Source organism: Olea europaea, chromosome 10 (assembly GCF_002742605.1).
Source record: "Olea europaea var. sylvestris chromosome 10, O_europaea_v1, whole genome shotgun sequence".
NCBI classification, from domain to species: Eukaryota; Viridiplantae; Streptophyta; class Magnoliopsida; order Lamiales; family Oleaceae; genus Olea; species Olea europaea.
This window is the reverse complement of record NC_036246.1, coordinates 38225686-38247471: the sequence shown is the minus strand read 5'-3', so window position 1 is coordinate 38247471 and position 21786 is coordinate 38225686. Positions and strand designations below refer to the sequence as shown.

The 21786-nt window shown below is 36.8% G+C and overlaps 1 protein-coding gene and 1 pseudogene across 1 annotated transcript; both read right to left on the bottom strand.

Annotated features, from left to right (window-relative positions):
- Nucleotides 1-7708: 7708 nt before the first annotated feature.
- On the bottom strand, nt 7709-19739 carry LOC111400628 (annotated as a pseudogene).
- A 642-nt stretch (nt 19740-20381) lies between these two features.
- LOC111402763 (GDSL esterase/lipase At5g33370-like) lies at nt 20382-21780 on the bottom strand. Its single transcript, XM_023031101.1, has 2 exons — nt 21512-21780; nt 20382-20778 (listed from the first exon to the last, which is right to left on the bottom strand). The coding sequence occupies exons 1-2, from the start codon at nt 21768-21770 to the stop codon at nt 20546-20548; spliced, it is 492 nt and encodes a 163-aa protein (XP_022886869.1). The 5' UTR covers nt 21771-21780; the 3' UTR covers nt 20382-20545.
- Between the last annotated feature and the right edge of the window lie 6 nt (nt 21781-21786).

Sequence of the window (21786 nt, the reverse complement as noted above, 5' to 3'; positions counted from 1 at the left end):
TGATTATGTCAAAATAATATTTCACGCCATTAGGCATCGTGGTCGAGAACCTAATGGGTCGCACACAAAAGAGAATTGGAAGATTGCAGATTGTCAATTGGTTAATTTAACAATCGTTGGATAAATTAATTAATTGGATTTGTTATTTATATTCCCGAATTAATTAATTGGATTAGTTAATTCACGGACCAGGTTTAATTAATTGGATTAATTAAATATTGGATTGGACCGGGTCGAGTCCGTGTGGGTTTATATAAATACATAGCTAGGGTTTGAGGTCCATGTGGTTTTCATTATTTTTGCTGGCACAAGAGAAAACTCTAGAAGCTGCAATCTTATTCTCTGTGCGGATCACCGTTGGAGGCTAGACAATTGGACAGCTGTGGTGGCGAATCAAGGTTGATGGAACGAAAAGAAAAGCAAAATGATTGCATAATTCTTCGAAGGTACAATCCTTATTACAATTTTTATCTAAATACAAAGGCGATTCTTAGTGGGAATCGAAAATTATTTTAAATTCCGCTGTGCATGTATAAGTAGATTCCCAACAATAATCTGAGTTGAAGCATAATAAATTCTGTAATATTATATGTAGTCATTACATTCTCCAATTTATGAGTCTAGAGCAACAGTTGATTAGCAAGTTGAGTTGTAAGTAATTCTTTTTCAGCAGAGGAAAGTATCAGTGCATAAATTTTTGATTTCCAGATTTGTTAATGTAAAAAATATAGTCATATACTTGATTGACATTTTTGGTGGAAGCAGGGTTGTTACTTTCTTTGGAATCACTCTTGCCTAAATCGGGCTAGGTCAGTTACAGAGAGGCTTGGACCATCCCTTTTACAAGTTTGGGCCTGACCAGATTTTGCGATGGGCCCGATTCACGTTTCTCTGCGACATATCTTAGCCTTTAGTGTTAATCTGTTTTTTATTAAATTACTCTTTGAATGCCAACTTCGGAGTGGCCCACCTTCCTGAGCAGCTCAACTTGGCACTGGGATTTTCATGGGCTGCAGTGTCTCGAGCTTGCACCGGCCTATTCCTATGTGAACCTGTGGTATTCTTTCTTCCAAACTTCATCTTTTGAGAGCAAATTTTTACATACATGATGTGAAGAGCCACACAGAATCAATCATTTTGGCTCTTTAATTTTCAATTCCTATTGAATCTTTGTACTGTCGTTTTTGTCTCTTTGGATCATGATTGTGTACATATACTTGCAACATGGATACAACTATTAGATTATATTGTCATTTTTGTCATTTTATTGGTCGGGTTGGGGGGGAGCGTTAAGAATTCAAACACACCATATTTTAATAAAACTGAATGAACCATGTGAACAGATTTAGAGAGCTATTAGAGAGCATATGAACACCTTAAAAAAGTATATGAGTGCCCTCTTGATTAGCATGTCGGTCGCCAAGCATATCGTGCTCTATATATTTCGTCACAAGCATTCTCTCATAAATCTCACCTCTTGGCAAGAAGCAAAAAGACACTTGATAGTTAGTCAAAGTCACTAATCTCTACATATTTTCTTTGCAACACAAGTTCACTTAATTCGGACTATGTTTCTGGCTAAATTTACATTTAAATTATTTTACTTTTTACTGAAGAAAATAGCGTAGACACTCATCAAAAAAATGAGGTCTTACGATCTTGCGCATGATATCAAAACATAAAATAATAAAATATAGATTGAAGAAGAAATATGTAAAAATACCGTGATTCACATGTTCTTGTGGAAAGAAATTGATGCATAATTTTGTACTTTTCATGATGTCTACCACAAGATAACAACTTTTAATTCTCGTCATCCACTATTACTGCCTAAGTCCAAGGTCCAATTTCAAATAGCATTGGTGTTGACAAGTTTTAGGGCTGTGGTCCATTTCCCACAATTTTGCCGATGATTAATGAGTAATTGTGGATATAGTAGCAAAATCCAATGTAAAATATTTTGGGTATAAAATTAGAGGAATGGCATAAATAGGAAAAATTATAATGAAAAATCTCGTAACTCCAAATTTATTAATAATTTTTAGAATACTAGTCAAAGTTGAACGTGCATTACACGTTATTCTAAAATTACCAATTTGTTGGAGGATTTGATGAGTTTTGAACGAATTAAAAAAAAAATTGGGCATAAAAATTAAGAGAAGAAAATTGTACTCAAATTTTAATCTTAAAACTCAATATTTATTATTCAAATTTTTTGTAATTATGAAATACTATAAATGAGTAATCTTTTCATATTACATTTGATACATAAAAATTAATTGTTAATAAATAAATTTAAACACCCATTAAAATTTCTAGATTCATGAATATGAATAAATTCATCTATAATAACTCTAGATTAATGTAATTCGATCAAGTTCATCAAGGGAAAATTCATTGAATTTAAATTAATGTGAATATTAATTAATAACACAAATTTCATAAATGACAATAATGAAATAGTATTTATTACATATCGAAAAATCAAAAAGTAAGGTATTATTGAAATAATTAAAATATAGGAGGGTTAAAAAATCCAAAAAATTATTCTCCTTTGATGTGATATGTTAATATATCATTGATTTCTATCCTCTGTGACTATTTGTAAATTTCTATCTATTACTATATGTTGAGAAGTAGTAGTTTTCTCACTTGAATTAGAATCTAGATATAGTAGGAAAATTCTACTTGTACATAATTATTGCACATAATGGTATACATAATGTGATATGGCAATCATCCGGTTGTTTATGTGCAAGTGTGAGATTTGAATTAAAGGTTGGATCTAATGCCACGTATAATTATGGACACAATTATGTAAACAATTATATACATGTAGCACTTTCGGATATGGTATACCCTAAAGGCAAATGTAGTTGGAAAGCCAATTACTATATTGAATCTAGCAAAATATGCCCGAGGGGCTCTCTTTTGCTTAACAAATGTGAGAGATTAAGCACCCAAGTTTTCTATTTAAACGTTAAGGATCAACTTATACAAAGATCATAAGTTGAGGTCTTCAATATAATTTTTCCTTGTTTTGAAGATGATGAATTTATAATTATATTATTTTATATAAGTTACTAGTCTTTGACACGTGCGTTGCACGAGTTTTGTATTTATTGTATTTTTATTAGTGTCAAAATTATAAATTTTTCAAAACTGGTTGAAGATTTGAATTATTTAGTGAAATCTAATCGTTTGGTTCATTACATTATCGCAGGATGCATTGAGATTTTTTTTTATTTTTTATTTTTTTCCTCATTTATTTATTTTTTATTTGTTTTGTTCATATTATAAATATTTTTTTTCGATTTAAAATCCTTTTTAATTATTTTTTCTTTATGAAAAAACTTAATTTTTTCAATTTTAATTTTCGCAACATTCTTTTGTTTAGTTTGTTTTGTTTTTGTTATATATTTTATAAAGATTGTTTAAAAAAAAAAAAATTCTTCATATTATAAATAATTTTTTGTCTGATTTAAAATTCTTTTCGTTCTATGATTCAAATTCTTTTTTCTTCATATTATAAAAAAACTAAATGATTTAACAAATTAAAGATATTAGCGTCAAAATTGCAGATATTTCAAAACTGGTCGAAGATTTGAAGTATTTGATGAAATCCAATTGTTTGGTTCATTGGATTATCGCACGATGCATGGAGATTTCTTTTTCGTTTTTTATTTTTTCTCATTTATTTATTTTTTATTTCTTTTGTTCATATTATAAATATTTTTTTAATTTAAAATTCTTTTTAATTCTTTTTTCTTTATGAAAAAACTTAATTTTTTTCAATTTTAATTAAATAATATTTATATGTTCTTTATTTAATTTTCACAACATTCTTTTGTTTAATTTATTTTTTATTATATATTTTTTGAAGATTGTTTTAAAAAAAATTTCTTCACATTATAAATAATTCTTTGTTTGATTTAAAATTCTTTTTGTTCTATGATTAAAATTCATTTTTTTCATATTATAAAAAAATTAAATGATTTAACAAATTAAAGAAGAAAAAAATTGCAGGCAAAAATAAAAAAAAAGTTATTTTGAAGTTTTTTAATTAAATTGAAATAATTAAAAATAAATTTTATTTAATTAAAATTTAAGAAATGATAAAATGAAAAGAATTTTAAATCGAAAAATAAATTATTTGTAATACGAAGTAATTTTTTTAAAAAATATAATAAAAATAAACAAATTAAAAAAGTTATGAGAATTAAATAAAGAATATATATATATTATTTAATTAAAATTAAAAAAAATAAAATTTATCATAACAAAAAAAATTAAACAAAATTCACTCTCTTTTGAAATGAGAAAATTCAAACTCTCGAAAAGAGATATTCTCTTTGTTTCTTTTCGTGGATGAAGGAGAAAAAAAATTTCTTTATTTATATTTTAAAATTTTTTTCATATTATAAATAATTTTTTCAATTTAAAACTGTTTTTAATTCTTTTTTCTTTATGATTAAACTTAATTTTTCAATTTTAATTAAATAATATTTATATATTCTTTATTTAATTTTTGTAACTTTGTTTTCTTATATATTTTTGAAAATTGTTTTGAAATTTCTTTTTTCTTCATATTATAAGTGATTAATTTTTTAATCGATTTAAAAAAAAATTTCGTTTTATGATGCAACGTAATTTGTTCAATTTTATTTAAATAATATTTATTTTTAATTATAATTATTTCAATTTAACTAAAAAAACCTTATAATAACCTTTTTTTTCTTTTTTCTTTTTCTGCTTGCCATTCTTTTTTTTTTTTTTGTTCTTTAATTTGTTAAATCATTTAATTTCTTTAATTCTTAAAAAATTAGAACCTCAAATTAAAAATAATCTATAACTAAAACAATTTATTTCAAAAGACGAAAATGACCCAACTATTAAGAGGCAGATGATGAAGAAAGGGCAGAGTGAAGGGCCACTCCACTGGAATTGTAGTTGTAATATTTTCACATAACACGCCTATTATCACACACTAAAGAAAACAAAAATCATGCACCAGCACCACAGACAGTGTATTAAATATACAAAAAAAAAAGAACATACCTAAACTCCAATTTCTTCTGAGATTTCACGGTATTTTGGGAGCGATTTTTAAATCTCACAAAAAAACAAAAATCAAGATTTAGCAGTAAAATATACAGCAGAAGAAATTGAAGGTTTAAAGATTGGGTATACATGTAATTGTCTCAATTGTGCGTGAAGTTGTTGGGTATTTTTAGAACAATCGAGAGATGGAGATTGAAACTAAGGTTAAAGGCCAAGAGAAATTAGGGTTAAATGCAAAAAAATTGTGTTTTAAAAAAAAAAAAGAATTTTAAATCGAAAAAAATATTTATTCAAAAAAATATAATAAAAACAAAATAAAAGAAAGTTACAAAAATTAAATAAAGAATATATAAATATTATTTAGTTAAAATTGAAAAAGTTAAGTTTTATTATGAAGAGAAAAGAGTTAAAGGAATTTTAAACTGAAAAAAAATTATAATGTAAAAAAAATAAAATTATATATGTCTCCATGCACTGTCTCTGTGCATAGACAATGCCTCCGTGCACGGAGACTTAGATTTGAGATTTTATTTTTTATTTTTTTCTTTACTATGTAGTTTTACGTTATAAATATTTTTTTTCAATATAAAATTCTTTTTAATTCTTTTCTCTTCAAATTTTTTATTTATAAGTAACTTTTTGTAAAATATTTTATGTCTTATATTATCTTTATTTTTTAATTTTTTTTATATAAAAGTGATTTTTTTCTTATATCCCTACTATATATATATACATAATGAAACAAAAAGAATAAAAATTATAAATGAACAAACTTGAGGTCCCATAGCCCAACTTCTAGCGAAATTTTATGGTATTTTGGTAACAATTTGTTAAATTCTCGAAAAAAAAGCTGGAAGATTCTCGACAAAAAATACAAAAGATCATACCTAAACTCCAATTTCTTCTGAGATTTGTTAAATCTCACAAAAAAAAAAATAAAAATCAAGATTTAGCAGTAAAATATATAGCAGAAGAAATTGAAGATTTAAAGATTGGGTATACAAGTAATCGTCTAAATTATGCGTGAAGTTGTTGGGTATTTTTGAAACAATCGAGAAAGAGATATTGAAATTAAGGTTAAAGGCCGAGAGAAATTAGTATCGTAGCAACGTAGAGTAAAAGTGAAATTAGGGTTAAATGCAAAAAAAATTGTTCTTTAAACGAAAAGTGAAAAATTAAGTTTTATTATGAAGAGAAAAGAGTTTAAAGGAATTTTAAACTAAAAAAAAAAATATTTTTATAATGTAAAAAAAAAATAAAAATATATATATATATATATATATAGACACACACACACACACACGGAGGAATTGTCTCCTTGCACGTAGACTTAGATTCATTTTTTCTGTATAGTTTTACATTATAAATAATTTTTTTAATTTAAAATTCTTTTTAATTCTTTTCTCTTCAAATTTTTTACTTACACGTAACTTTTTGGAAAATATTTTCTTTCTTATATTATCTTTATTTTTTAATTTTTTTTATATAAAAGTGATTTTTTCCTTATATCCCTACTATATATATCTATATAAGAGTGGTTGAGCACGGAGTGGTCGAAGGAATGAAAATTGCGTGTTGCAGTATTTTTTTGTTGTATAATAAAATATATATCAAACAAGGCAAACAACGTCGTTTTAGTCCCCCACTTAATAAAAAAAAACTACAGTGAGACAAAATGGATTAAGTTATTGTTACTTTCTACAGTGCCTCCACATTTACCTTTTTATATAATAGGGACAATATGTAAATATGTAGTGATGACAATAAATTAATAATATTGTGAATAATAGCTATATCATTATAGTTTATATACTCCCTGTTTGATTCCCATTTTTGGGATAAAATGAATTATGGAATAATAGTTTTTTGGAGAATGTGTGGTTATAAAGTAAGGTAAAGTTTTTGAAATTCTTGCATAATTATTTTATAGAAGAATGTATGATTGTAAATGAGTTTGAAAAAAATCTTTTCTTGAAAAAATGAGGATCAAACAAGGGATAATTATTAAATTCTCGTTTTAAGTACCATTTCTTTCACACACAAGCAAAAATGTAAACTAAACCACAAAGAACCAATTGTCAAAACCGCAATAAATGGGGTATTAGAAAAACCTCAATTGAATTAAGTAATGAGCCTTTTTTTTTTTATTAAGCCTTGCACAAACTTTCATTCATTAGGAATACCTCTGCAAACCGCAGATGAAATAGAAATTTGGATACAATATAACATCAGCTGTATTCGTATATAGTAACTAGTGAGGTGAGTTGGTGGACAACTTTATTCCCCTCGTGGGATAAATAGTACGAACTACACCTAACATAATTAAGAAAGTCAACTATGTCTAGAAGGATTAACGTATTTGGAGTCAATTTAGAAGCGGATCGGAGACCTTGAATGACACGGAGCACATCATGTCCCCTATAGTTAGCGCTCAACTAGATACAAAAATTAATCCCTTCCGAAGAGCAATGAACTAAATTTTGACTTAAGACTAAGAGCGTGTCTGGTAGTTAATGCAACAAGAATTAAATATCTAGCATGCTTCTCGTCTTTAATAAATCAAATTCATTCAACATAATGTATTGAACATAACTAAAAATATTATACTAGTTGACTGAACTTTGACTTGACATAATATATGCTGAACTTATGCAACGAAATGTGAGTTATGATCTTGTTGTGGACTTGGTGTGGTTTCGATTTCCCTCATCTCAAATTGAGGCACATTTGAATTATCATTTTCATCATGATATATATAGGCAAATCCACCATGAACTGTCAAGTCCATTCCAGTCATTTCATCTTCACTTGAAATCCTTAGTAGCCTCAATTTGTGTAGACCATAGAAAAGTGGTGCCATTGTGGCTGTGACCCACCCAAAGATCACCAAAATTTGGATGATTTGGGCTGCCAACCACCTCCCATGAACAACCCATGCAGCCTCCCTGGCCGCCCTTGATACACCTCGTAAACATAGGCCTCTTTAACGAATAATCCGGTAAATAACACACCCCCATGCGTCACATCCACCATGCAATTGTGCCGCCTCAAGTGGATCATCGTACTTCAATTTCTCAGCCAATTTGTTGAACCCTATCAAAACCCAAGCTGCCACGAAACCGCATATAATAGCTGCCCAAGGTTCAATGACCGAACATCCGAAAGTTATTGCAGCAAAACCTCCTAATAAACCGTTGCATACATCGATCCCATTCCAATGACCAACTAATAATCTCTTGCAAACAATGTCATTAGGGCAGCCGTGCTTCCGACCAATATTGTTGTGACCGCTGTCCTTCCTACCGCACTCCATTGGCCATAATTTGGATCCCTAGTATTATATGATTTGGATATAGATAAAAATGAACCGGGATTGAAACCATACCATCCAAACCATAGCAAGAAACTGCCCAAGACTACAAGTGAAGCACTGTGGCCACGCAAAGCCACACACCGGCCTGACCGGTCGAATCGTCCTATTCTCGGGCCTTCAATAAAAGCCCCCCAAAAACCAGCAATGCCACTTACCATATGCACGACCCCTGAACCGGCAAAATTAATGACTCCAGAGTGAAAGAGAAGGTGGTTATCTGATTTTGACGCGCTCGCCCGACCGTCAACTGACCAGAACCAGTGGGACACGAACACAATAGGGTACACAAAACCAGTCAAGAAAGAGGAGTATATCAAGTATGCTACAAATTGTGTCCTTTCTGCTATGGAACCACTAGTAATACCTAATAAAAGGCTTTCATGTAAATAGGAATTAATTAAAAAAACAATTAAGAATTTTAAAAGAAATGGAAAAAAATGTAATTTGGATGCTCGTAAATTCTTCCATTATGTAAAAGCTAATCATTATGAATTCGTTTCAAGAAAAACAATTCTTTAAGTCAAATTATACATTTATTTATGAATGATGCTACACATACATAATGGTGTACACACAGATTTATTTATTTGGTATTTCATATCTGATTGTTTCTTTTTCTTTTAATTGTACTAATTTAGGTGATATATTTTATTAATCACGAAATGAAAAGGGAAGAAAACAATGCTTGACATGACGAGCCAAGGCGAATTGGTTTTTATGAAGAATCTAACACATGAATAATTTTTATAACTAAATGATACGAGATATCTAAACTTGAGGCTTGGGCTTGTTCGATACTATGTTATACCTATTGAATCAAAATTTTTAAATTGTTAGAACGTGAACCCATTTATTTATTTTAATTAATTTAATTTTCAACCTTTATTTAATTATTTATTTAAATTTAATCTTAAACATGATCTTAAAATAAGTTATTCATATATTTCTCGTTACATGCTTTGTGATTGGTGTTTAGATTCTCACATAATATTTCAATACTAAAAAGTCTACCACTTTATGAATTACAGTTGAGCAATATAAACAAATACCTGCAGCAGCAATGGCGAAAGCCCATTGATAGAGAAAATAGTTGTAATCAAATAAAGAAGTAGGGAAATTCTTGAGCCCAACTTCATGGCGGCCAATGAATCCGTTAGATGGTGCACCAAATGCGAAGGCAAACCCGAAAAGATAATAGGATAAGCCCCCGGCCGCGTCGTCAAGAACATTGGTAAGTGATATTGTCAAGTTGTATACTCGAGGACTGACATGTCTCGGCGACTCTTATCTCAAGTACACTTTTAATCTTATAATTCAATTCTGAGGTATAGTCCTCGGGGTTTCATGGTCATCGGGGTATTTACCCCGAGGACTCTACTCTATCTCCTAAGCTCATAAGTCCTCGAGGTTAAGTACTCGAGCATTATCCCACCAGCCAATTCACCCGAGCCCGTAATAAGTCTTGCCTTCTAAGGATTTCAATGTGATTCAAATATCTCCACCCAGGACTCCTACGTCCACAAGAACTCAATGTCAACAATAGTATCATTGGTCATGCAATTACATTACAAATAGTATACTTCTCTCGGGCATGACTCTATAAGAACGTCCAACTTATTCAATCCTACTAAGAGTGCACTACCTACCACTATACAGGACCCAGGTCCATTATTCAGGTACGTTCTACACACAATATTCAGCATATATTCATCTGTCAATCCCTTTTCTGACTTAAGCATCGGAGGGGCGACAAGCACACACCTTGTTGCCTTTGTTTCAGGTACTGGAAGACTACGATCGTGCTCAATCCGAATCATCAAGCTTGAAAAATCTACATGTACGATTTTTGGTAGCATCATTGGCGCTGTCTGTGGGAAACGCTACCAAAAGCCATGGTTAACACACGATCAGGTCTTCCTCCCGCAAGCTCAACCGCTCCCATCCCTCATCCTGTCGAAGATCAACCGGCTCCTCATGAAGAATCCTCAGGAGCGCCCACATCTCTGCCAGCGGTCATCATAACCGAAGCCTTTGAAGAGCTTCGTCAACAGGTGGCCACGCTCACACAACTGTTAAGTCAAAGAAATTCACATCCGTCGCCAGCGCAGGCGGAGCATGGAGGTTTTATGGCCGATGCTCGAGCACAACCACCGAACCCCCCAAATGGCAGAATAGGAACCTCGGGTATTCACAATATGGCCTCGGGCTCGAGGTCGATCGCCATGGATTCCGGTGAAATTGCCCGAATCATTCAAGAAGGAATTATAGCTGGTTTGTAACGGAATGCTTGGGGGCCAACAGGTTTCACCCCTAACACTCCATTCACGCCAGAGATATTGTCATATCCCTTGCCCGACAGATTCAAATATCCCCGCATTAAGGAGTATGGTGGGACTTCCAACCACATCAATGTATATACTGACGTCATGAACTTGCAAGTTGCGCCGGATCAGGTTATATGCAAAGCCTTTCCACAAACACTGACTAATGCTGCTAGGGATTGGTTCTCGACATTGGAGCCCAACTCCATAGCCTCATTCTCAGATTTGGCTGATAAGTTCTCAGCCTTCTTTGTGAGTAGCAAGCGAATCAGGAAAATCGCAGCCTCCCTCATGCAACTACGCCAGGGGTCGAATGAAACCCTACGAGATTTTATGACAAGATTTAACAAGGAAAGACTTCAAATACCCGACCTCCACATTATAGCAGCAGTTTCTGCCCTCACCTATGTCATAAGGTGTGAGGTCTTCAAAATGTCTTTATCAAAGACCCCACCACAGACAATAACCGAGCTCCTTAATCGAGCTGAAAAGTACATCAATCTGGAGGAGACGTTAGATCCAAGGAGAGCGGGTCCTCCTCATGAAAAGGTCGAGAACAAGAGGCAGCATGATTCCGTTCCCCGGCATGAGCATCCTCGGGAAAAGCGGAGAAATGAGGTGCCCTCAGCATCTCTAACTCGGTTGGACACTTCTAAGACCAATATCTTGATGGCGATTAAGGATATGAAAGAATTAAAGTGGCCTTCGAGGATAAAGTCCCCCCCTGACACAAGAGATAGGAGCAAATATTGTGAATTTCATCGGGATCATGGGCATACCATGGAAGATTGTCAAGCTTTGCAGCGGGAAATCAAAGCTCTCATTAAAAGAGGATTTTTAAAAAATTACATTGGTCATGATAAACGGCCAAGGAATGACCGTGACAATCGGAAAGAGCCTGGAGCTAGAAGCAGTGCTCAACCCACTGCCGGAACCATTAATATTATCGTTGGGGGCATAGCATCCGACGGAGACACAAGTAGTGGGCGAAAGCAGTATGCCCGCCAACATGCTCATACCCTAAGAGAATCCAGTGATGAAGTTAAAGACATTACTTTTGGTGCAAGAGATTTGGAAGGAATATCATATCCTCATGACGATGCCTTGGTCATCTCTACAGTTGTGGCTAACTTTGAAGTAAAGAGGATTCTGGTTGATAATGGGAGTGCAGCAAATACACTCTCGCAGGAGGCTTTCGCCAAAATGGGGATCTCTCCGAAACAGCTCAAAGCAGTAAAGACCCCTCTATAGGGATTTGGTGGTGAAGTCATTATCCCTGAAGGCATCGTCGAGCTCCCGCTAACATTAAGATCTGGTAATACACAAGTGACAGAGATCACGCCATTCCAAGTGGTTAACACCCCAATGGCCTACAACATCATTCTGGGAAGACCCCTACTAAACAAGATCCAGGCTATTGTATCAACCTTCCACCTTGCCAAGAAGTTCCCCACAGGTCATGGCATCGGAGTAGTTAGAGGACACCAAACTGCTACCAGACAGTGCTATGTTACTAGCATCCGAGGAATGAGTACAGACGTCATGCAACTTTCAGACCTCGAGCTCAAGCCAAGGGGCTGATTGGCCCCCGTTGAAGAATTAGAGGTGGTCGAGCTCGAGCACAGGAAAGCCGTCACTATTGGTCGGGATCTCCAGGCCAACCTCCAGGAGGAAATCCTCGATTGTCTGACCCGGAACATCGATGTTTTTGCATGGAAGGTGGAGGATATGCCCGGGATAGACCCAGAAGTCGCCGTCCATAGACTCAATATTAACCCAGGGGCCAAACCTGTTAAGTAAAGGAAGATGCAGTTTGCACCGGAAAGACGTGCGGTCATTCAAGAAGAGGTCGGTAAATTGGTAAGAGCGAGGTTCATAAGAGAAGTCCAATACCCCGATTGGCTCGCCAATGTTGTTCTGGTGAAAAATGCCAGCGGTAAATGGAGGGTCTGCATTGACTTCACAAATCTAAATAAGGCATGCCCAAAGGATAGCTACCCGCTACCTGGGATTGATAATATGGTGGATAGCACATCCGGACATAAGCTGTACAGCTTCTTAGATGCATTCTCAGGGTATCATCAAATCCTCATGGCCAAAGAAGACCAAGAGAAGACTTCATTCATGGCTGATTCAGCCATATATTACTATAGGGTGATGCCATTTGGGTTAAAAATGCTGGGGCAACATATCAGATGCTCATCAACAAAGTCTTCACCGATTTGTTAGGGAAGAACATCGAGGCCTATGTGGATGACATGGTTGTAAAGAGTAAGAAGGTAGAGGAACACATATCCGACCTTGAGGAGGTGTTCGCCACCCTACGAAAATATAAGATGAAGCTCAACCCAAAGAAGTGCGTATTCAGCGTAGCTTCAGGAAAGTTTCTGGATTTCATGATCACTCATCGGGGGATTGAGGCCAACCCCGACAAGATTCAGGCTTTAGCAACAATGGAATCACCAAGGACCAAGAAAGAGGTTCAAAAGTTGACTAGCAGGGTAGCCGCCTTAAACAGGTTCATGTCCCGAGCAGCAGACAGTACTTTCCCTTCTTCAAAGCCCTCAGGGGTAATCATTGCTTTGAATGGAATGAGGAGTGCGAGTAGGCTTTTCAGGAGCTCAAGCAGACATTGGAATCTCCTCCTATCCTCACCAAACCTGAGCCCGAAGATACTCTGTATTTGTACTTAGTCGTATCTCAGAATGCAGTGAGTGGTGTCTTGGTAAAAGAGGTTAACAGGGGCCAGCAACCCATTTATTACGTAAGCAAAGTCCTACTTGATGCAGAGACGAGATACACTTTGGCAGAACAACTTGCCCTTGCACTGATAGTAGCAGCACGAAAACTTCATCAATATTTTCAGTCACATCCTATTATAGTGCTCACCAATCAGCCTCTAAAACACATTCTTCAGAAACCAGACGTCTGAGGAAGACTACTGAGGTGGGCAATTGAACTTGGAGAATTTGACATAGAATTCAAGCCCCGTCCTTCTATCAAAGCTCAGGCCTTAACTGACTTCATTGCAGAACTCACCCTAAGGCCTCGGGGGCCAGATGGTAGCTCGAGCTCGACCACATGCATGTGGCAAATTTTCGTAGATGGAGCATCAAACTCCTCGGGCTCGAGTGCAGGGGTCATAATCATAAGCTCGAACATGCTCATAAACATTTAGTGTGCACTCAGGTTCGAATTTGAAGCGACCAATAATGAAGCGGAGTATGAGGCCGTCATCATAGCCATGGAACTTGCCATCAATCTCGAGCTTCAGTTGGTGGTTGGACAAATTGAAGGGGCATTCGATAGGAAGGATGAGAAGATGAGCTTATACTACTTGAAAGTGCATGATCTCCAGAGAAAGTTCAAGGGGTACGAAATTGTGAAGATTACTCAGGCTGAGAATTGTAAGGCCGATGCTTTGTCAAGATTGGTGTTCATGGGAATAGATGGACTTGACAGGACAATCCATGTTAGAATTGTAACCAAGCCAAGCATCAATTAGACCATAGGCATCATGGATATTGATGATGAGCCATCGTGGATGGATCCAATAGTGGACTTCATAAAACATGGCAATCTTCCAGAAGATCCTCGAGCAGCAAGAGGCATCCGGTCCAAAGCCCCAAGGTATTGCATTATTGAGGGAGTTCTCTTTCGCAGAATCCTCACACTTCCATACCTCAGATGCCTTAAGCCTTCCGAATCATCCCAGGCCCCAGAAGAAGTTCATGAAAAGGTGTACAGGAACCATCAAGGAGCTCGGGCATTAGCCTTCAAGCTGATAAGGTATGGATATTATTGGCCTACCATGAAGAAAGACGCCCAGGAATATGTCAAGAAGTGTGAGGAGTGCCAGAGATTCGGCAATATCATCCATTCTCCCGCAGAAGACCTCACTAGCATTAGTTGCACGGCCTCATTTGGCAATGGGAAATTGACATCCTCGGTCCCTTTCCAATAGCTAGGGGGCAACTGAAGTTTGTGGCGGTGGCTGTAGAGTATTTCACTAAGTGGGTGGCGGCCGAGCCTTTAGCAACAATTTCAGAGCCTAAGTTGAGAAGTTTCATTTGGAATTCCATCATATGCATGTTCAGGATACCAAAAGTCCTCATAACTGATAATGGCAGGCAGTTTGACAATGCACAATTTAAAAACTTCTGCTCCAACCTGGGGTCGATCACCGTTTGACATCAGTTTCCCATCCTCAAAGTAATGATCTTGCCGAAATAACCATTCGAATTATATTGCAAGATCTCCGTACAAGGATCAGAGATGCAAGAGGTTCCTGGTCTGATGAGTTACCTTCCATACTTTGGACGTATAGAACGTCCCACAGAACCACTACGAGGGAAACCCCCTTCATGTTGGCTTTCGGTATTGAGGCCACCATCCCTATTGAAGTTAGGTTGCCCAGCAAGAGAAGGCTTGAGCCTAAAGATGCAGGAGACACCACCGAACACCTCGACCTCTAGAAAGAAGTTCGGGATCAGGCAGCTTTAAGAGCAGCCTCTTACCAAGATAAAACAACAAAGTACTTCAATAAAAAAGTAAAGATATGGAGATTCAGAGCTAGAGACCTTGTGTTAAGAAGGGCCGAAGCAGCGGGTCATGCCCCGGGCAAGCTAGGACCAGTTTGGGAAGGGCCCTTCAAAGTCATTCGACAGCTCCAAGGAGGTGCATACAGTTTAAGGGATGCATCAAGAAGACCACTACCAAGACTATGGAATGCCGAGAATCCAAAAGTATATTACAAATAACCCGTTCTTCCATTTTTTGGTAGCCAGGCCTGCGTGTCAAGGTTCACGTTTTCAGTTTTCAGGCCTGCATGCCAAGTCTTATTTTTCGGTAGTCAGGCCTGCGTGCCAAGGTTCACGTTTTTAGTTATCAGGCCTGCGTGCCAAGTCTATTTTTAAAGTATGAAAAAGCTATTTATCAAAATATGATCTAGCAATCAAAAAGCCTTGCCCAGCGCAAGCAACTAAAGTCTTACCCCGTGCAAGCAATCAAGAAGCCTTGCCCCTACGCAAGCAACTAAAGCCTTGCCCCGCACAAGCAATCAAAAAGCCTTGTCCCATGCAAGCAACTAAAGCGCAATCAAAAAGCCTCGCCCCGCACAAGCAACTAAAGTCTTGCTCCGCACAAGCAATCAAAAAGTCTTGCCCCGCGCAAGCAACCAAAAAAGCCTTGCCCCATGCAAGCAAAAAATCTTACCACAAGCAAACACATAGAAACTGTTACCAGGGCAAACGATATAGGTAACCTTCCCGAGCACACAGTGCCCGATCAATGATATTTCAGATCTTATAAAAAAGGCCATAATTATCCTCGGGAATCATGCTATAGGTCAGTACCATACATTGTCATTAGTCCTCGAGATAATCCCCCTATTAAAGAATGACTTGATTGAGTTACTACCTTAGAAAATTTTACGAAATTAAGTCCTCGAGATAACTCATATGCTCGAGCTCAAAAATGATCATCAAAAATGATTTTGTGAAATTGAGTCCTCGAGATAAATATGTACCATGCTCGAGCCTAGTGTATAATTTCGAAAATGACTGTGAAATTTAGTCCTCGAGATAATCCTATTGGTCGAGCATGACATAAATAAACTTTGTCATCAGATATAATATCTTAGGCGTCGAGGTTAAAACTTCATTTAGGCGTCGAGATTAGCAATGAATTATTATCATCGAGGTATTAATTATCTTAATGGTCGAGATCATTTTTGGTTAAACTCTGACATTCCTCAAGCTGATATTTCTCGAGCTCTAAAAAAAAAAAATAACAACAACAACAACAGCAATATACACAGAACATAAGTCTAAAAACAAATGTTCGAGCATTGTGATCAAGATCGAGCTATCATTTACTGTTAACCTCGAGAAAAACACTTGATTGCATTTCAAAAAAGTGTTTTAAAAAGAAATATAGAGCACGGGGATCGGGGAGGGATCTGCCTAGCCTATATGCCCCAATGGGGGATCGAGGTTTGTAATGTCGATCTCATCATCTGCATCCTCAGCCTCTCCCCCCTCCATGCCATCGTCATCCTCATTTGCTCTCTCATCATCAGACTCTAAGAGCTCAAGAGTATCAGCAATGGAGGGCACTGTCTTCAGGTCCTCAGGGATAACATCGGGCAACCTTGCTCGAAGAAAAGCTCGAGCCTCCTTAAAAGCATGGAGATAGGCACTCGATGCGTACTCGCCCTTGATCCGGTCGTAGTCCTCATACGTCTTAAACTCTTCCCAAGCTCTCTCCTTAACCTCTGCCATCTTGTCCTTGAACTCCTTGGTCTTTGGCACCAGTTCGAGCTTAGCCTCCTCAGCCTCATCCTTCGCAGCCCCAACCTCGTTCCTCAAATTCCTGTTTTCCCTAAGGACATCCTCGTGCTCCTTCAGCCAAGCCTCGTGCTCAGCCTCGAGCTCAACAATCCTCATGTCTTTACTTCTCGAGGACTGTGATATCAACAATTCTCTTAGACTCCCCAAGACCTCGTTGGATGACTCCTCGAGCAACACTCAAAACCTGCAAGCAATAAACCATGAGCATCACGCACATCAAACAAAAGAATGAAAAGTAAAAGTATCGAGGATAACCTTCATTCTAAGGAGCTCGAGGGCCTTGACGCCCTCATTAAGCTCAACATCCTCCCGGTATTTTGTGACCAGGCTCGGGACCAGGTGGAATCTTTCAAACTCTTCAGTAATCAAAGCCACCATAGGAGTAGTGTCGTCCTAGAGATTGACGACTTCAGAGGGAGCTCGAGGAGTAACCCTGGGAGTTGGAGACCTCTGGCTTTGCTGGAACCTTGGGCTCGGTGGCTCTGGTTGAGGTCGTGATGTTTCACCAGGACCCCTCACCATGTGGTCAGATTGGGGTCCTCGAGGCCTCTTCTTGCTTTTCTTCCTTGCCTGGGGCTGGCCTTGAGGCTGGGCGCTGCGCAATGCTCGAGGATCAAAAGACATTCCTGAAAAGAAAGAACAACACATTAGAACGAGCATAAGCTTGAGATATTCCAAAAGAACATGGATGGTAGAGGTAAACCCTACCCTCGACGCCTCTTATGTCTGCCAGATCTATCACCTCTTCCCCGATCTCTTTCATGCTCGAGAACAGAGGGCACAGCTTCACCAGCATCCTCCTATCTCGCTCCAAATGGTCTGGATACACTTCACCCTCACAAAACTTCTCGACGTCGGGGATTCCCCACTCAGGCCAAAAAGGAAAGTCAAGGTCTCGAGCTATAACATAGAACTAACCCGTCCTCCACCCCTTCAAAGAACTAGACATCCTCGAGACCCTGAACCCTCCATGGCCGAGAGATACCCAAAGCATGTATATCTAGGGTGTTTCTTGAGCTCAAAGACCAACTTGCAAAGGTCGACACAGGGGACGATGCCTAAATACCTACAAGCAATGAAGAAGTATACTACCATTCTCCAGGCGTTGGGCACTAATTGTCCAGGACACATGGAGTGCTCGACCAGTAATGTAGTAAAGAAAGGATGCAATGGCCACCTGAATCCAGCCTTAAGAGTCTCCCTAAAAATAACGAACTCTCCTTGTCGAGCCCTTACCATCCTATCCTCGGGGTCTGGACATCTAATGTCATAGTTAGGCATTAACCCATGTTCCCTAGCCGCAGCTATTGCAAGGTGCTCCTTCAAGGTACAGACCTCGTCAGGGTACTCCAAGTCAACGTCACTCGGGGACCTAGGTCAAGCGTCGATAGGAATAACTAATGGTATTAACACCCTTCTTGAACCCTCATTACCCCCCCGAACTCTCAGAATGACCACTACCCTCACTACTCGACATAACTTAAATAGTACCAGGAAAATAACTAAAGTCTCGAAGCCTTACCTGAATAATTCCCGACGCCTAGATTAGGATGACTTTCCTCGAGCACAAGTTTGTAGAGAGGTTTTTCACAGTGAGTAAAAGTAAAAAGTGAAAGGTAAATGAGGGTATTTATAGGAAGGGAATACGGAAGGCCAAAGATCACTATCTTGAGCCGTTCAAGATGCGACACGTGGTGTACATCCAAGCGCACCCCTCCATCGAGCACGAGCTCTACAGAGGAGTGCGCGGGGGCCAGTGATATTGTTAAGTTGTATACTGGAGGACTGACATGTCTCGATGACTCTTATCTTGAGTACACTTTTAATCTTATAATTCAATTCTGAGGTATAGTCCTCGGGGTTTCATGGTCATCGGGGTATTTACCCCGAGGACTCTACTCTATCTCCTAAGCTCATAAGTCCTCGAGGTTAAGTACTCGAGCATTATCCCTCCAGCCAATTCACCCGAGCCCGTAATAAGTCTTGCCTTCTAAGGATTTCAATGTGATTCAAACATCTCCACTCAGGACTCCTACATCCACAAGAACTCTATGTCAACAATAGTATCATTGGTCGTGCAATTACATTACAAATAGTATACTTCTCTCAGGTAGGACTCTATAAGAACGTCCAACTTATTCAATCCTCCTAGGAGTGCACTACCTACCACTATAAATACAGGACCCAGGTCCATTATTCAGGTACGTTCTACACACAATATCCAGCATATATTCATCTTTCAATCTCTTTTCTAACTTAAGCATCGGAGGGGCGACGAGCACACACCTCGTTGCTTTTGTTTCAGGTACCGAAAGACTACGATCGTGCTCAATCTGAATCATCAAGCTCGAAAAATCTACAGGTGCAATTTTTGATAGTATCAGTAAGCATTATATTCATGGTATTTTTTGCACATACAGAGCCAGCACACAGCATGGTGAAGCCAAGTTGCATGGCAAAGACTAAGTAGGCAGAGAATAAGAGATATGTATTCTCAATGGCATAGTTGGCTTCAGTGAGTTTGGTGGAGACAGCTTCGAAGCGGCAGCAGATGAAATCTATCGCCTTCGTGGCATTGGTGGCTCCGCCTAGGAGGGGGAGTAGGTCAGTGGCTGTGCAGATGATGGAGTCCATGTGTCAAGGTGTGTGTTTGTGTGTGTGTTTATTTTTATTTATTTATTTATTTATTTGTGGGAGGGGTGGGGGTAAATGTAGAAATTAGGGAGTAAAATTTAATGGTTGGTATTAGTTTTATCAGAGAGGGCCTTTTAGGGGTAAATGTAGAAATTAGGAAGTAAAATTTTAAATAAAAAATAATACTTTTTGTTACACCATTTTTGTGTTCACTCAAAATTTAATAACACGACAAAGAGAGATGCAAAAGATATATAAGATTGAACTACATTATTTTATAAAAGCTAAAATTGAGTATGTCATTAGTCGAACTAATATAGCTTTGTAAATATTAAAAAATTTATTATATTACGGAACCCGAAAACCGAATGGAATCAAACTCGAATGGTTCCATAATTAAATTTAGTCCCAACGATTTCACTTACTAAATACCCGAAAACTTCGAGTTTGGTTCAGTTCTTTTTAGAATCGAACCAAACCAAATCATGTTCAGCCCTATAAAACTATTCAATTCTCCTTGTGAGATATGGAATAATTGTTTTAAAGAATGGACATATTCTTGGAGGTCGAGATATAAATAGAAACTATTCAATTAAATTGATAAAATTACCTTGCGTGCTTGGAAAAAATGCTAGAACGAACAATCAAAATACAACTAAATAAAGAAATGTTATTTTAACAATGCTATCAAAATACAAAAGGAGAATACAATTACAATATCAAGAAGCCGAATAAAACTAGGTTACATTTGGGAGCTAAAATTTAATCCAACCAATTACGAAAAGTTGATTAATTGTAGGGAAAAATCATGCCCTTGAATCCAAAGCCATGATGGTATTGAGGTTCATGGGGTGCATATAAGTGTCTGTACCTGTCAAGATTTGTTGTACGATGAGTCTATTAGCCCTTTCAGAGGGATGGAAAGGGTCCCAAAACACGTATTCATCTCTATTTGGGCACAAATTTGATGCAGTGGTGCAAAAGCCTACGCCATTATAGGGTCCTTGTCCGCAACAAGCTATCTTCGATGTTGTAAATCCTGCATGCCCATATATTTTTTCAAAGTCATTGGCTTGAGTTCAAAGTCATCATGAGAACACTCGATTTGTAGTACTATAGAGTCTTCAAGAATAAAGAGGTAAAAATTATTTTTGCCATCGAATCCTATCAAATACTGCGCATTGAGGGCAAAAAATGCAAAATATAAGCTAAATAAATTATGTTTGTTTACACTTCTCTTATGGGTCAATTTTAGTCTTCGCTCTCTGGATGCTAATTGAATTACAAAAACTAAATTCTTATAATCTTGTCATCAATCAAGATCAATGTTAAAAAAAAAAAAAAAAATGTGTAAAATTAATTGTAAGAAGTTAACCACGAAAGGTGAACCCTATTACAAGTTATTAATTTTATATTAATTCACATGACTTGAAAATTTGAATGAGATAAGCTAAAAAATGGATCTGTAAAAAATGTAAAATCCAAAGGTAGAGAATTTTGTAGCGAAGTAAAGGTTGTTGTCAGAATAAGTTAATTGTAAATTTGATATTTATTTATTTATAAATTATAACTTGATAAGTAAGTTATTAAAATGAATAAACTTCGTGTTTGGTGATTTGTGCAATTATAATAGAAGGTTGTGAACTAGTTTTCTTCTTTTCAAAGGTTGCATCTATATGAACTTTCTACTTGACTAATAAGTTGAGGTCAACCGGAGCAGATTTTCCCTATAACAGAGAAAAGAGATATAGAAAGTTGAGAAATATATATACCAAAAGCATGAGGATTTGAGATGAAATCCATGTGCATTTGATTGGTGTTGGCTGCAATGAAGGCAATGTGACCTATTTTTGTGTTGAGTTGATCAATCATCTGAACCAATTGTGGGTTGAAAAGAGATGCAGCAAGTTGCAATTCCTCTGCACATTCCCCATTCCTACTGTAACACGCCAATTCTGCTGGCACACATCCTAATGGCCCTGTGCCTGTCACTAAAACCCTTCGAGCTCCAAGTCTATACAGTCTCTGCATGCATGCAGTTAATATA

Bases quoted from the DNA above. Each gene is read 5' to 3' on its own strand.
- LOC111402763 (XM_023031101.1), bottom strand. From the start codon at position 21,770: ATGCAGAGACTGTATAGACTTGGAGCTCGAAGGGTTTTAGTGACAGGC. The intron at 20,779-21,511 runs GTATATATATTT...ATGGGCATGCAG, and splicing joins CTCAAATCCTCATGCTTTTG to GATTTACAACATCGAAGATA.